The following is a 14,673-nucleotide window of genomic DNA, read 5'->3' as shown; positions in this document are numbered from 1 at the left end:
GATACTGAAAATTATTTGGGATGTTCAAAATTTGTGAACTGTAAAAATGTACATATATACCACATCTCTATTAATTCTCGTTAAAACAGTTGCACACACCAGTTTTTGCCTGTTGTTCAGCCATATAGAAGGAGCTCCTCTTCTTGCTGCCGTGAGTAGGCTTGCCGTGGTAGTTGGTGTTACACAGTGTTTCACCATACACCAGTTCTGTCACTCAGTCCCTTCAAGATTTTGCCTTTTTGGAGATTTTTGGAAAATGCCTGACATCACAGAAGCTTTTCTAAACAACTGAGATGCATATTGAAGTGATTTAAATAAATATGTGTATTTCTTTATATATTTTTTTCAATTTAATTTAGGGAGCAAAATTTCTAATCTTTATTTAAGTATGAATAAAGCTGCTATATTTTCAGATGTAAGGAAAAAAAAGATCCATAAAATGCCACTTAATGCTTCAGTTTTTATGAAAAATTATTTTTAGAGAAACATAGTTTGCCAGCAAACACTATGAACTTAATGCTGTAATTTCTGCTGTTTGGAGACTCAGTACACATTAAAACAAACCATAAGTGGCTCTGCTAACCAGAGTTTGCGAATACTAAAGTGTTTGTCTTAGGTCTTGTCAAAAAGCCGCGGATCGACATTTGTGCGTCCTGTATTTTTTCTCTGTGCTCCAATAGCCATGACAGCCCAGGTAACCCATCTCAGAGCGGCATAAGCCAGCCTGTCAGCAGATTCAGCCCTGTGTTTCCTGGACCCTGTTGATACCCAATACATAATGCCACACTGGGAAGCCCATTGCCAGCCTGTAATCCAAGCATTTTATCAAACCAATCAGCACTTTTCCAGCAAGAACGCATCTCGCCCGTGACCGAGGGGGGGTTTCACAACATCTGGCGCTCGCAGAGAGAGGAAAGGAAACGGAGAAAATGAGTGAAAAGAAAGTGTGAGAACAATCTTGATGCTCCGGTATGAAGATTTTAGATCAGCACTGCATCCTGCTTTGGATACAGGTCAGTGACCGGGCAGTCAGTTGTCAGTGCTTGCCCGCTGCAGAGTGCTCGCAGTTATGCTATTGATGTTCTTGACGGTAACATTTGTCACTGCGCTCCCTCACAGTTCCTCTCTTCTCCTCTGTCTCTTGCCCACACTAACCACTTTCCCTTTCCCTCCCCAACCTCCTGATTCCCATTTCCAATTCCTCATTTTGTTCTCATTTTTTTCTTCCCACCAGCCCAGCGTAGCGGTGAGAGGTTACCACAGCAGTAAGGCAGCTGGTAGCAGCAGTGGTCAAGGTACCTGGAGCGGCCCGTCCTTCACCCGTACAAATCTGCAGCACTACCTAACCCACCACCAACAACATCACCACTCTCAGTCCCCGCACACGAGCTACGCCTACTGCCCGGCCCATACAGCTGTGAGTACAGACGATTCTTCTTCCTCGATGTCTCTTGTGGCTCTCATCTCCACTCCTCAGCTCTCTCCGTCTTGCTTTTTCTTTCTAATCACTCCCTCTCTGGTGTCCATTAGTGGCCGTTACTATCAGGGAAGCTCTTAGGAACACAGCAGATTCTCTCTCTCCATCCCCCTCCTCTTATTTCTCCATCTCCCTTTAATCTTTCCCTCTTTCCCACACCATCTCCCAAACCCTCACTGCATATCTCACTTCCCGCCTTCCTCTCTCTTTCTTCCTCTTTCCATCTCTCTTCTCTGCAACTTAATTTGTTTTTCTTTCATCCATCCTCTGCATTGACAGTGCAATGAGAGACTAATTGAGGTAGAGACTCTTTTGGACCGCTTCCCTTGTCATTATCCTTGGAATTAATTGCTGTTCTGCAATCCGTTTGATTTGACTTTATTGGTGCGATCTGGTTCTCTAATGCAACGTTTGGGGTGTGACTAGAACCCAGGCACGAGCCAAATTGAGGAATTTTATTATCGTCATGTTGCTGTCACAGTCACAGAGCTGGAAACAAAGATTTGGCAGCTTTTTATTCCGCGGTATTTCTTCCTCTAATAAACGTATTTACAAGGCTTCGCACCAAATCTCTTTCTCGTTCCCTTTTATTTCCATTACGACTCTCTGATATTCTCTCATCTTACATACGCGCCACTTAAATTCCCAGCTGCCTATTTGCCAACGTGTTGAGACTCCCTTGGAGGGCTTGCTTGCAACGCGTGATGAAATTGGGTTTAGATATGATAATCATTCATGTACGTTGGCTCCTGGTTGGCAGTCCTTTTATTTCTTTTATTTTATTCCTTTGATATCAAGGTACATATTCATTCACACATTGTGTTTTTTTTAGTAAGCAGGAAGGAAATTATCTTGTGCTCAAGCGGTCATCAACAAACACCACCGTTGCCAGTGGCATTGCTTCCTACGGCACCACCTAAGTCAAAGAGCAGCTTTTATATTGTGCACAAACAGGAAACAACAACAGAGAACATTCCACAAGACAGACATAAACGCTGTGGCTGCGGTGTAGTTGTGGCTGAGCTCTGTCACATGTTTTTGGGAACATCATGGCCCTTTCTTTTCTTTACTGCCACACCCCCTGGGGGAGCACAGTCATCATCATCAACACACGGGACCGAGGCGTGTCTGAATTCTTAGACCTAACTGGGTGGGTTACTCCAAAAGCTGAACTCACATGAAGCCACTTTTGTTCTTCTCTGACTAAGCATGGTTTTAGGTTTTCTTAGCAGTAAAAGAATCTTTCCCAAGCCTTAGCACAAGTCTCACCAGTCGTACAGTAGCTGTGTTACATAGGGCTGAGCGTTGAACCTCAATATTTGCAACCTCAGTCTGACTGATAAGAGCCCAAAGAAGTTTGGCTTACTTTGTTAAATGAAGCGAAACCTGAAAGCTGCTTCAGGCAGTCAGTCATTCATGGCGTACTCTGTTCACTGCAGTGCACTTGCCTTTGCTTTGTCTGACAAAGTACTTTTTAGACAACTGTTTTTAAAGCTGATATATATATATATATATATATATATAGAGAGAGAGAGAGATTATTATTATTATTATTATTATTATTATTATTATTATTATTATTATTATTATTATTATTATTATTATTATATATCAGTATTCATTTTGATTATGACAGTGTAATCAGTCAATCAATCAGTCACTTTATTTGTCACATTAAATCATATAAGATACAATTTTCAATGCACTTTCATCTTATCAGTTCCTTACTTGCATTAAATTTAGTGTAACGATAAGTATTCACAGTGGCCTGGTGGTGCAGTGGTTAGCATTGTTGCCTCGCAGCAAGAGGGTCCCCAAGTATGAATCAGGAGTGGAGGCGCTTCTGTGTGGAGTTTGCATGTTGTTGCTGTGTTAGTCGCGTTTTCTGCGGGATCTCCAGCTTCCTTCCACAGTTCAAAGACATGCAGGTATATTGGTGACTCTAAATGGGTCGTAGGTGTGAATTTGAGCATGAATGGTTGTCTGACTTTATGTGTCAGTCTGTGATAGTCTGGCGACCTGTCCATGGTGTACCCCGCCTGTCGCAAAATGCCACTATCTGGGTGGTTGGGATCTTAAATGATACTCTTGGCCTTTTTGTTGCAGCTCCTGGTGTAAATATCCTTTAGGCAGAGTCAGCCATGTTTCCACTAAACACTTTTGTTATAGTACTCTTTGGACCTGTACACATGTCTGTGCATATGTATCTAGACCCCAAATCTTTTTAGTAATAGCTGTGTCACTGCTTCATCCAGCTCACGTTATATTTCCTCTTCATGGGCAATGCAGATGAGCATCTGCTCGCTGATTGTCCGCGAGAGGCTAGAGTGAGAGTGTCTCTCAGAGGAATATTTTTTAAGTAGTGGGTTTGTGCATGGAGTCCTTGTAGATCAAGTGTGACGATTCTTTATTGACCAATCAACAGACTGCAGTGTTTTTAGCTCCACCTTTTAGTATCGGATCAGTGTGTAGGTAGGTCAATGGGAGAGTAACAAAAGAAAAGGACAGTATCATTCAGAACTTCTGATAATGAAAACAGAAATAATGTGTAACAAAATTAACTCTACTAGACTGATTGGTGGACACGAAGCTGTAGGGTACCGCCTATTATATGTTTAGCTGAATGAACCACTCCTTGCAGGGCCATATGGTAGGGCTGTGCGATTGACGAATTTTTAAATAAGTCTATCGTTTCATATTATACTATATAGTTTATTTCATTTACATCATCTGATAACGCTTTGTGCTTTGATTTATTTAACTATAACAATACTTTATTTACCTTTACTGTAACGGTACTTTAACATTATAACAGTATTTTATTAAAGTTTTTTTGACAGTAGTTGATATAACTATTTTATGGCAGTAGCCACTTTATTTGTACAATTCATTTAATGATTTTGTATTTTAGTAGTTTACAGTAGTTTAGAGGAGATTTCAAAATATCAAGATGTATATATATAGTCTTAAAATATTGTGATATTATTGTAAAGCCATACCTCCCAGCCCTACCATCTGGTCCTGTTCATTGCTGTTTCTGTACCAGACAGTGATGTTACCCCTCAGGACACCCACGATGGTGCAAGAGTAGAAATTCCTCAGTATTTGAGGAGATACTTGGTATTTCCTCAAGCATTTTAGGGAAAACAGTCATTGCCTTGTCTTTCTCACTACTGAGTCATTAAACACCCGGGTCGAGCCCTCGGTGATGTGGACTCACCAAGGACCCAATGATATTAAGAGGGGTGTACTTCGTCCCTGCTTCTTCCCAAAGTCCACTATAATCTCCTTAGTTTTGCTGAAGCTCAGGAGGAGGTTGTTGTCTTGACGCAAGCCGGTCAGGTCCTCTACTTCCTTTAGGTGGACTATTTTGTTTTTATCTCATCTCAGGCTCACCGCAGCTCTGTCGCCAGCAGACTTGATGATGGTGTTGGAGTTGAAAGCAGCTACACAGTCTGAGACATTCCAGGAAATAAACATTGGGTGTTTCACAAAGCCAGCAGACAAAGATTGATAGAGTACAAAAATTCCCAGAATGGATTCGAAACAGACAACATTCTCACGCAATTTCACATCAGACAAACCTCTTTCTTGTCTCTTTGTTGTCCTTTGTGTGTTTTTGTTTGTGCGGGCTGTTGGTAGGCCATACTTGTCACACAGTACCCGCTTAACCGGTCTTGGTTACAGATCACTGTGGGGTCATCAAACGCTTGCCCTCATCTTGACCCTCCACCCTCAAAGTGTAGCAGCCTCTGCCGGCTTTAACTGGCCTGTTTTCATGGGACAGTGGGGACGGTTGTTTTCTTCTCAGCAGTTTTCATTTCGTCCCTGCAGAAAGCAATTTCTCCCCCACTATCACTGCTTCGTCCTGGGCTGTTACAAGTCTACACTTTAGCCTCGAGTAGGATTCGCAGTGCCTGGAGATGGCTAATCCAGACACTAACAGTAAACAATGGCGTGGTTCCAGCCTTTTAGTCTGCCTCGTGCATTTTTATAGCTTCTTATATGCAACACATACTGTATACAGAACGGCAAACCCCAAACTAACGAATGCAGACTCCCCTCTCTTTTCCTCTCAAACACCCACCCCATCTATGTCATTGTTTTTATTGCCTCCCTAAATGCTATTGTAATTTCAGGCATATTAGATGCAAAGAATGCCCAACAGAAAGGGAAGAAAAACAGAACTGATAGCTCAGCATGTGTCTGTCCTCTCGGCTGAGGGAGGTGAGTAAATAAAGGAAAAAAGAAAAGCAAGCGAGGATCCAGCCGAGATCAAGAAGCTTTGCCTCCAGTGGGTTTGTAATTACAATGGAAGCGGATACATTTCCACTCTTAATATGGTGGGATGAAGATCCTGTGGGAGGGGGGTATGACAAAATAGCAGCAGAGAAAGTCATGTAGAAGTCAGGAGCTGTGACTAGAAAGAGAGTCAAAGAGGGAGACTGTTATTGTGAATATGCAATGCTTACTCTAACAAAATACTTTTTCCAACAAATTTACAAATTTTCTGTGAAAACATAATTGTTGCCTTAATTACGTTAACCAATAAGGTTGTTTTTTGGGGGGGATGTGGAGGAAGCACAAGGTTCATTGCACAAAAGTCATGGGAAGGCAGTTGAGGTTGGTTGTTGTAGGTTGAAAGCACATTATTTTGACAGCAGAAACTGGGGCACTTCAAATGTTGGTTTTGATTAGGGATAACCCTAATTTTCCTGGTGTTTAAATGAAACTTAGACTTAGATTAGTTGTCTTGTGTAAAAGTAAGAAAACACTCAGTAAACTGTCAAAATGGATTACTATTTATTATTTAACTTGGGTCTTCAACAGGGGTTTTTATTTTTTCTTCAAAATTAATTTTTTTGTGTACTGTAAAGTTTAATTTACAAATCAAAATGCAGCTTTGTCTAATAGGCTACTTCAATTTGTGACCACATACCTGCAAAACTGGCAATACTGTTAACCTCACCTTTACTTTTGGTGACAATCTGCAAATACAAGCATGCTAACACACCTAACTAATATAGTGGACATGCTAAACATAAGCTGTCAAACATTGTAACATGTGAATCATGATAACCGTCATTGTGTGCAAGGTTGCATGCTGACATTAGCATTTAGTTCATATCGCTGCTGTGAAATAGTGTAGCCTCAAAGAATGTATTTAATATCTTAAGATTGCTTTGACTTTTCTATAAAAATGTATATGTGCATTGTATTTAGTGATCTGTAATTTGATTTTTATATTGAAAGAATGGAAGAATGTAAGACTGTGACAGAGATGTAAAATAACAACCAAAAAAAACCCAACCAAGAAACAAGACTGATGAGAAAAAGTAGAAAGATGCAGAGAAGGGGATGACAGACAGGGTGAGAGAGGAAGATGCAGAGCAGGAGACGTGTACTGTGTTGACTGAAGAATGCCAAGTGTCTCACCTCCCATCACTGTTACTATTAACAGCTAAACAGGTTAGATAGCAGCTGTGGGGAGTGGACCAGCCTTCAGGTACTTTAGTGTAATAAAACCTGACAAACTAATGATTGCACTTGGTGTTATTGGATTCTTTACTTAAAGCCACATGGGCTGCAAACACTCCTATTGCCTTGGCTGTGACTAAGCTGCACGTTATAGATTTTCTGGTCTATGGAGAATTGATCACAAGCACAATGGCAAAGAAAAGGAAACAATCTGTGAAGGTACTTTCCACTAATTGGTGTGACAGAGTCTATTTATGGCTGATAGCAATAATGGAGTGAGCATACAATGTCAAACGAAGTGTAGACATTGTAAATTGAGTTTCCACTCTTTTTGTTAAGTGTTACTGTTGGGATATTTGATAAGCAGCTTCTAGCTTTGAGAAATGTTCTTGGGTTAGCCTTCTACCTTTTGTGGCTCTTCTGTGTGTGACTGCAAGAAGCTGCGAGACATTGATGAAAAAGAGCATGTGTTCTCAGTCAACTTTCATTGCTTATATAAACACATATTTCTATCTGACCTCTGAGCTGTTTCATTTCTGATGGTATGCTTCCTCACTCAACAGATTATCTCCTAAGTGCTTAATATCCAGATGTTTCCAACATTTCTTCAATCATCTTGGTCTCTGCAGTCCAGCTATTACTCATGCATGTGATAGTGTTTCATTATTTTGCATGTTAGGCCTGTTTGGGGACCATGGTCTTTTATGTATTAGGGATGCATGATATTTTTTTCAGCTGAACTGATAGGTCACTGCTTTTTGTGACTGAGATAACATTATTGCACATTTTTGTCTTTTAAAAAGAAGTTAATTACCCTTAATGTATGCAGACCTGAGGTTTAGAAAGGCTAAGATGTGGTCAGCAAAGGTGGATGATCTATTATAGCTCTGACTAACCAAAACTGGCATCACTATTGTTAAACCACACACAAAAAAACCCAGTTTTGACTCTTCTGCTGTTCATTTATTGTGCTTTTTACAGAGCGTTTTGCCCAAGAATTCAAATTAGGTGCTTTGACATACAGATGAAGCCGCCTAGAATTTCCCCTCCCAGCCAAAGGCCTTTCAGCTGCCAGCCGGCTCCCAGTCAGTTCCCAAGATGTTACCAGTCAACTCCCAGCCACTGGTTTCCGCAGGAGCATGTCTACATTCCACTGTAAACAAGCAAATCTAATTCCAGCCAAGGACTGGACAAATCCTGCAGATCTTTTTGAGCACCATCACAGAAGAACTGGAAATTTTAGGTTCTGCATTTGTGATCTGTCAAGTTAGATTTGTCAGTGTATTATACACAAGTAATTAAAACAAAAGTAAAGTGAGTTCCTCAATAATTTTACTAAACAGGTTTAACCAAGTTATTTAAATTGTCTTAGTGTTTATGTGAGTCATTGGGACCTTTTAATAGTTTGGTTTAATATGTTAGCCGCTGCTGCTATGTTATCTTGTACAAATGGACCATTTAACGGCTTGGTGTCAGATGTACTAACCTGGCAGATCTGGTCATTTTCTGGGGGCACAGCAGCTCCAGAGATGGTCCTGCATCTAACCTTTGTTAAGGCAGCAACATAAAGTTTACAGATTCAGCAGGGAGTCGGATGGTCTGTGATCAGAACCTTGGCATTAATTGTGTGTTTTCTTTTAAAACTGTGGTATTGCGAAAATGTCCACTATACATTATATCATATTTGACCCTCTAGTCAGTGTGCTGCACTTGTTTTTCTTTCTTTGCCTCTTTGTGTTTATTAGCGGATTGTAAACCAACTTTAAAGTGCTTACCACCACTGTTTGTATCGGTGTGTCTAGATGCTGTGCTGTGCTTTGTGTTATAGGCTCTGAAATTATCTGAATAATACATAATAATACGAATTTGAAATTATCAGCTGATCATTTATCGTCCTTCCAAATATTGAGCTACCCAAGCATTTAGCCTGGCTTATTAGCTATATTGGACTTTGTAACTGCATCCACCAGAGAGAACCCGCATATCAATTTAGTCTACTTCAACTAACTGTCCATGTAGTGTGCTTATAACCAAGTTAATCGGAGCTCATGAAGATGGGAGTATGATGAGTCTGAGAGTGCAAGAGCCAAAGTCCTTTGGTCCCTTGGTCTTGTGACAAGATATATGTGGAAAAATTAGGGATGAATTCTGAACTCAAGGGCCATCCCGCATTGCGTCTATGTGCTCTGCAGACTTCATCTCTCTTCATAACATACAGATAGAGACACACACACCCACACATGGGCTGCAGAGGACAAAACTAGCTTTTCTCTCCTTTAGGATAACAAATACTCCACTGCTGGGGAATCGGTGCAAAAACTGTTTGCCGGATGACCGTTTTCATATGTTATTCCTCCGTATAGGGAGTTCTCATCTTATCAGGCATAGATAACAAGACACATTTTTCCCCTAATGAAAACATTTGAGTGTGTTATCACTCTTTTATCTGAGGACATGGACATCCCCATGAACCCTTCAATTTAATCCTGAGGTGTCGCCTGGGCAAACTGAGGTTGTTACCTCATTAGACTTGCCGAGCACACACTGGCCAATCATTCAGTCAATACAAACCTGCTAGTAGGGATTCCTGGCACATCTCCAAGGGGTCTGAAAACTCAGAGAAGAGACAGAAAGGGACACTGCAGGAGTGTTCAAAAATAGGTGATAATCAGAGAGACATGAAAAGACAGCAATAACAAACAAGACAGAGAGCAAATCCCTGATTGCAAAGTACCGCTCTGCTTTGTTTTACAAGCGGCCAAAACTTAAGATTTAACTAAAATAATGAGACAATTTGTTCGTTTATATCTGAGAAGAATAAGTACATTAAATTGAAAAAAACATTGCATTTCCCAGTGTTGGCAAATTCATCAGCTGTAGGTACAACCAACTCACCTTTTCATCCATCTCTTTGTGAGGCCTCGGCTCTGGCACAACCATTGGTGTTGTGATGAGCTTAATTAGCCATAACTCACAAACACACATTTATACTGGCTGACAGATGACACAGTCATTTAGCTGAATGAATGGCCTGCCTGCTGGCAGGGGGTGAGGGGGCATCCGCTGGATGATGGCCTGCATGAGACATTGAAAAAAAAAAAGTATGTCCCAATATTATTGATCAAATACCTTAATATTTTGGCAATATTAAAGGGTTGACTATTGGTGCTTTCACCAAATATTTACACAATGAGATTTTTGATAAATTATCATCAGTGTTGCGGATGTAATGATTGAGTGGGTAAAGGCAATAATAAAACGGAACAGTCTGGTAAGTTCAAAATTCAGGATTTTTTTTCAACCACATTGGAGCTGGTGATTGTTTGAGAAGAGGACTTTCTAACTAGATTACCAGCAAGAGTACCCTATATGGTTTGGGTGAGTTTTATTTTGTTTCTGTCAAATTTGATGAGTTAACGAGGCAGTTAAGCCTCGTCAGTCCTGTGTGACCGAGTGGAAGTTGAATTCAAAAGGTGAACGGTTGTATTTTTCAGTTTAATTAGGACAATAAGTGTGAAAATATTACTTTTCTTTGCATTTTGTGGGTTTATGTTGTGTGTATTTATTAGACTGAAAAGCTGAAAGTAATAGTAGTGTATAACCCTGTTGAAATTTCAGAAAGGAAAGAAGGTATAAAATATTACATACATAAGCCTAACCAATACCTAGCCCTACGAGTAAGGTGTGACTGAAGAAGAGAAGAGAGCAAGGGAGCAGTGTTGCAAACAAAATAGATGTAAATTGAGTGTAACCACTATAAAAGCCCCACTATGTCTTTTTTCAATGCATTCCTCAAAAAAATATTCCATCCAAGAGAAGATCAAATGAAAGGTGAATTTCCGTTAGCAGAGGCAGCAGATGCCGATGTGTCCTGTACATGTGTGGTGCAACATGGGGAGCCTCACAGAGACTTTGTGTGATGGAGCACATTAACTAACATTTCAGAGTGTGAGTCTCTTTCATCAGCCCTTGAATGAAGAGCATTGCTCATTCCCCAAATACTGCAATGATTCATCTTTGCCATGAGCTAGAATGGGCTTTGTCTCAGTAATTAATTTAGCTCTCGGGACAGCAGTTGGAATGAGTCGTGTCTTCAAGGCCTAATTAAAAGAAAATTGTCAAACATATTCTAGGTCACACTGCTCAGAATCTCCAACCATTTAGGAGGGATTTTTAAGCACCGCCACCTCGTCCTTCGTGGGCCATTTTGCTCGCTGATATAGTGTGGGCTTCGGAGTGAAAAACAAATGGTCTTATTTGCTTTGTTGATTTCTTCAGGCACCACTTGAAAATTGAGACACTTGATGTTTTGTTTATCATTGGCTGCTTGAGTCAATAACTCAATCTACTTATGGCTTTGTGCCTCTGCGTGTCTTTGTCTCCGTCTGAGGATGGTTTATTTGAAACTCCTTTTTGTGGAAATAGCCACACAATTAACTCCCTACCCTCAGCTGAATGAGAATGTAACTGTGCATGAATACCTCGGCTTTAGGATCACTTTCTCTAAAATAACTGAGGTTGGAAACAGAGATATTGGCACCACATTCATCGTCACATATCAGCTGGAGTGCTCGTTTTATTGAACCAGTCAGACCGACAGACTGACAGACAAGAAGTGTCTATCTTATCCGTCCTCATAATGAGAATCAATGACTTTAGTTACAGGCACAGAATGGCTTGAACAGTACACACACACACACACACACACACACACACACACACACACACACACACACACACACACACGCACACACAGGTTCTGAACAATTAAGCGCGAGCTGTCGGGCTTAGTGCCTGGGTCCATTGTAAGCGCTCTAAACCTGTTAGACTGTGACAGACCATTAAAAGGCTGCCAAGGCTTCCTTAATTTGCTTCAACAGTGCACACTGAGGCTGAGTGACTGAGTGCCGTTAGTGTGTCCCTGTGTACGAATGTGCACTTACTTCTTATGACACTCCTTAGCTCACACCCCCTCCGCTCCCCCCTCTTCTGCGACCGTCCCTGCCGCCTTCACAGCAACCCTTACACACACTGACACACACGCACACACACAGTTTGCAATATATCTGCCTCCGTTCTTAGTTTGGAATTACCATATAATGTCGAATTTCTGTTTATTTAAGCAAATGCATCAAACCATTAAAACCCCTGCCAACACTAATGCACTTTTCGAGACATTATTTTCTGTAAATTGTTTGGAGCATAAAGTAAACAACAGTAATTATCTTTGCATTGCAAGGCATTGCTACAGCAAATTGAAGCTGGTATCCCCAATGCTTGTCACTTTATATATTGTTAATGTATCCAGGCATGTTATGCAGTACTGTAAAACGCAGAACCTTCAGGTTTGTCAGCACATAAGGGTCCCCCCAGATCCTTAAAATTTCTTAGGAAGTCTTAAATCAGGTTTTTGATATTCAAGGTCTAAATATGTCAAATTGTTAAGGAGGGGTGGCATAAAGTTTGATTTGGTGCAAAATTGATGTCTCACATTTTTATGTTTTATTTTACCGATATTTTATATCGCACAATAATGCTGGTTTCTACAGTATCCAATGCTTTGTTTCGGTACACGCCTGAAATTGCATGTTTAAGTAAAAGAGGCGTAATCTAATAAAAATGCAGTGATGTATTATAAATATTACATACATTTAGACCAAAAATAAGACCTAAGGGTAAAAAACTTTAACTAAAAGATATAATCATGAAACCTCCCCAGTTGATTACTAACATTAAGTAATTATTTTCTCTGTCACAAGTTTTCTGAAATGTTATATTTCAATGTTTTAAAAGAAGCATTATCTAATTAAATAAATATGTGCTTTTTCGATAAATTTCCAGAATAGAAATCTGAACTAAAGTAAACATCGACATGTGTTTGTTTGTTTGCTTTTTTTTTTATTTTACATTTTCTTTTCATTAGTCTGACAGAAAATTGAAGCAAAATTGCCCAAAATTAAAAAATTGACCAGCGCACAGGCAAAAAAAAAGTTTACATTGCTGGGGAGGTGGCACTAGTCTGCATTTTAACCTAGTTTAGATTAAAAGGTTAAAAAGATTTAAAAAGTCATTCATTTTTTGGCTTAAAAAATGTGCATATACCCTGTCCATTCTCTATTAAGAAATGTAGATATTTTTGGGGGGTGCTACACCTGTCCAGGTTGATGGTGCCAGTAAAATCTGGTTAAAAAAATAACTGTCTGGAAGTGTAAATTACATGTTTGACACCACGTTTGTGTTTTCATGAGTTGTGATCACACATTTTAAACAGGTGTATTTTCCAGCTTTTGTAGTGTTTTGTAGTGTTCAAATAAATGACGAGTTTCCACAGAAGCAGGTCCAGGGTTGTAAAAAAAAAAAACCAACCAAACCTTTAAATAGTGGTGCAGCTGACTGGAATATAACCAAATGAGCATGTTCATCATGACAAAGCACTTTGCTTAGCAGTGCACCAATCAGATTCAAGGGGAAAGCTTGTGTATTTGACACTTCTGAATGAATGCTTTTTGGGCGGATGTTTCACCTAGCAGGCATTTCCTGTCGTGACCAGAGCTTGGCGTTCTCCGCCATTAAGAATTAAAGGCCCGGGCCACAGGATCCTGAGAGCCAGACCACAGGAATATCCAGAATCTGACCGAGCTTCCAAGCCTCCGCATGTTTCATTTCCTATTTCACAAGAGCGGGCGGTCCATGCAAATTCCTGGCTGCGGTATGCCACCAGGCTTCATTTAGCAGCGGTTCGTGGTTGATATTAGATGTTGGACACAATGGGAGATGTTACGGGGTGGATTAGGAAGGATGCTGGCAGATCTTGCAGGGATTTAAAGGGGTGTCTTCTCTTGTTCAGTTCATGTGGACTGTCATATTCACATGTCATTGCTGGCTTAGCGCTGTTTTTTGGCCGTGTTTAATAGCAAATTCGGAGCATTTCGTCTGTGAAATCACTCCTCAGAAAATCAGTTTGGACCTGTTACTCTCTCTTCAGGTGATTAGTCAATGACAGGGCAAGGCAGAGGAACATAAATCACACATCCTGAGCTGTGGATCTGACCTTAATTCTTAGTGTTTCACTCTGATCATGCCCTGGTTTTCAGCTACATATACAGTCTCACACACACACACACACACACACACACACACACACACGCACTGACATCCGTGCACAGATGGGTTTTCATATATGGCTGCCTGGGGCTGTAGTATTGGCTTTAAAAACACCCATAACATCTGTAAAGCATTATGGCTGATTATACTGGTCCTTCAGTGCAATCATGCAATATGGGCATGAGCGATGGCTGAACATGAACCGTATGGGAAAGGAAGAGATGATGAGGCCTCCACTTTTCTGATGAAGGCGTGAGGCCCATGACTGCGTACACACAGGAACACGCCCTAATTAATGAAGCAAAATCAGATTTTATTATTTATATTCTAATGAGGACCTTATGATGAGTCTCTGACCCATAACTGGCTTTAAGAGATCCTCCCAAATATCTGAACAGAAGTACTGGAAGCTTACATTTCTGGATCCATTTCTGTCTTTGTTTGTATAAAAATGATATATGGACAAAATCTTTGATCACAGCTTATTTAATTGTAGATCACAGTAACAGTATGTATCACGATACAATAATTGTTCTGTAAATTCAGTGAAGTAATGTTTGGAAATAACCAAACTATACTTACTCACTTTTGATTTTTTTTTTCAACCAAGCCAA

The 14,673-nt window shown here is 40.3% G+C and overlaps 1 protein-coding gene across 1 annotated transcript in view; it reads left to right on the top strand.

The window, feature by feature from the left end:
* The window catches only part of rbms3 (RNA binding motif, single stranded interacting protein), a 379,413-nt gene that overhangs the window by 78,897 nt on the left and 285,843 nt on the right, over positions 1-14,673 (top strand). The window contains exon 3 of the mRNA XM_042506228.1: positions 1,235-1,417. Coding sequence (XP_042362162.1) covers positions 1,235-1,417 — 183 coding nt within the window. The remainder of the gene's footprint in view (positions 1-1,234; positions 1,418-14,673) is intronic.

Source organism: Plectropomus leopardus, chromosome 18 (assembly GCF_008729295.1).
Source record: "Plectropomus leopardus isolate mb chromosome 18, YSFRI_Pleo_2.0, whole genome shotgun sequence".
Classification (NCBI taxonomy): Eukaryota; Metazoa; Chordata; class Actinopteri; order Perciformes; family Serranidae; genus Plectropomus; species Plectropomus leopardus.
The sequence above is the reverse complement of the archived record's forward strand: the minus strand, read 5'-3'. Positions and strand labels throughout refer to the sequence as shown.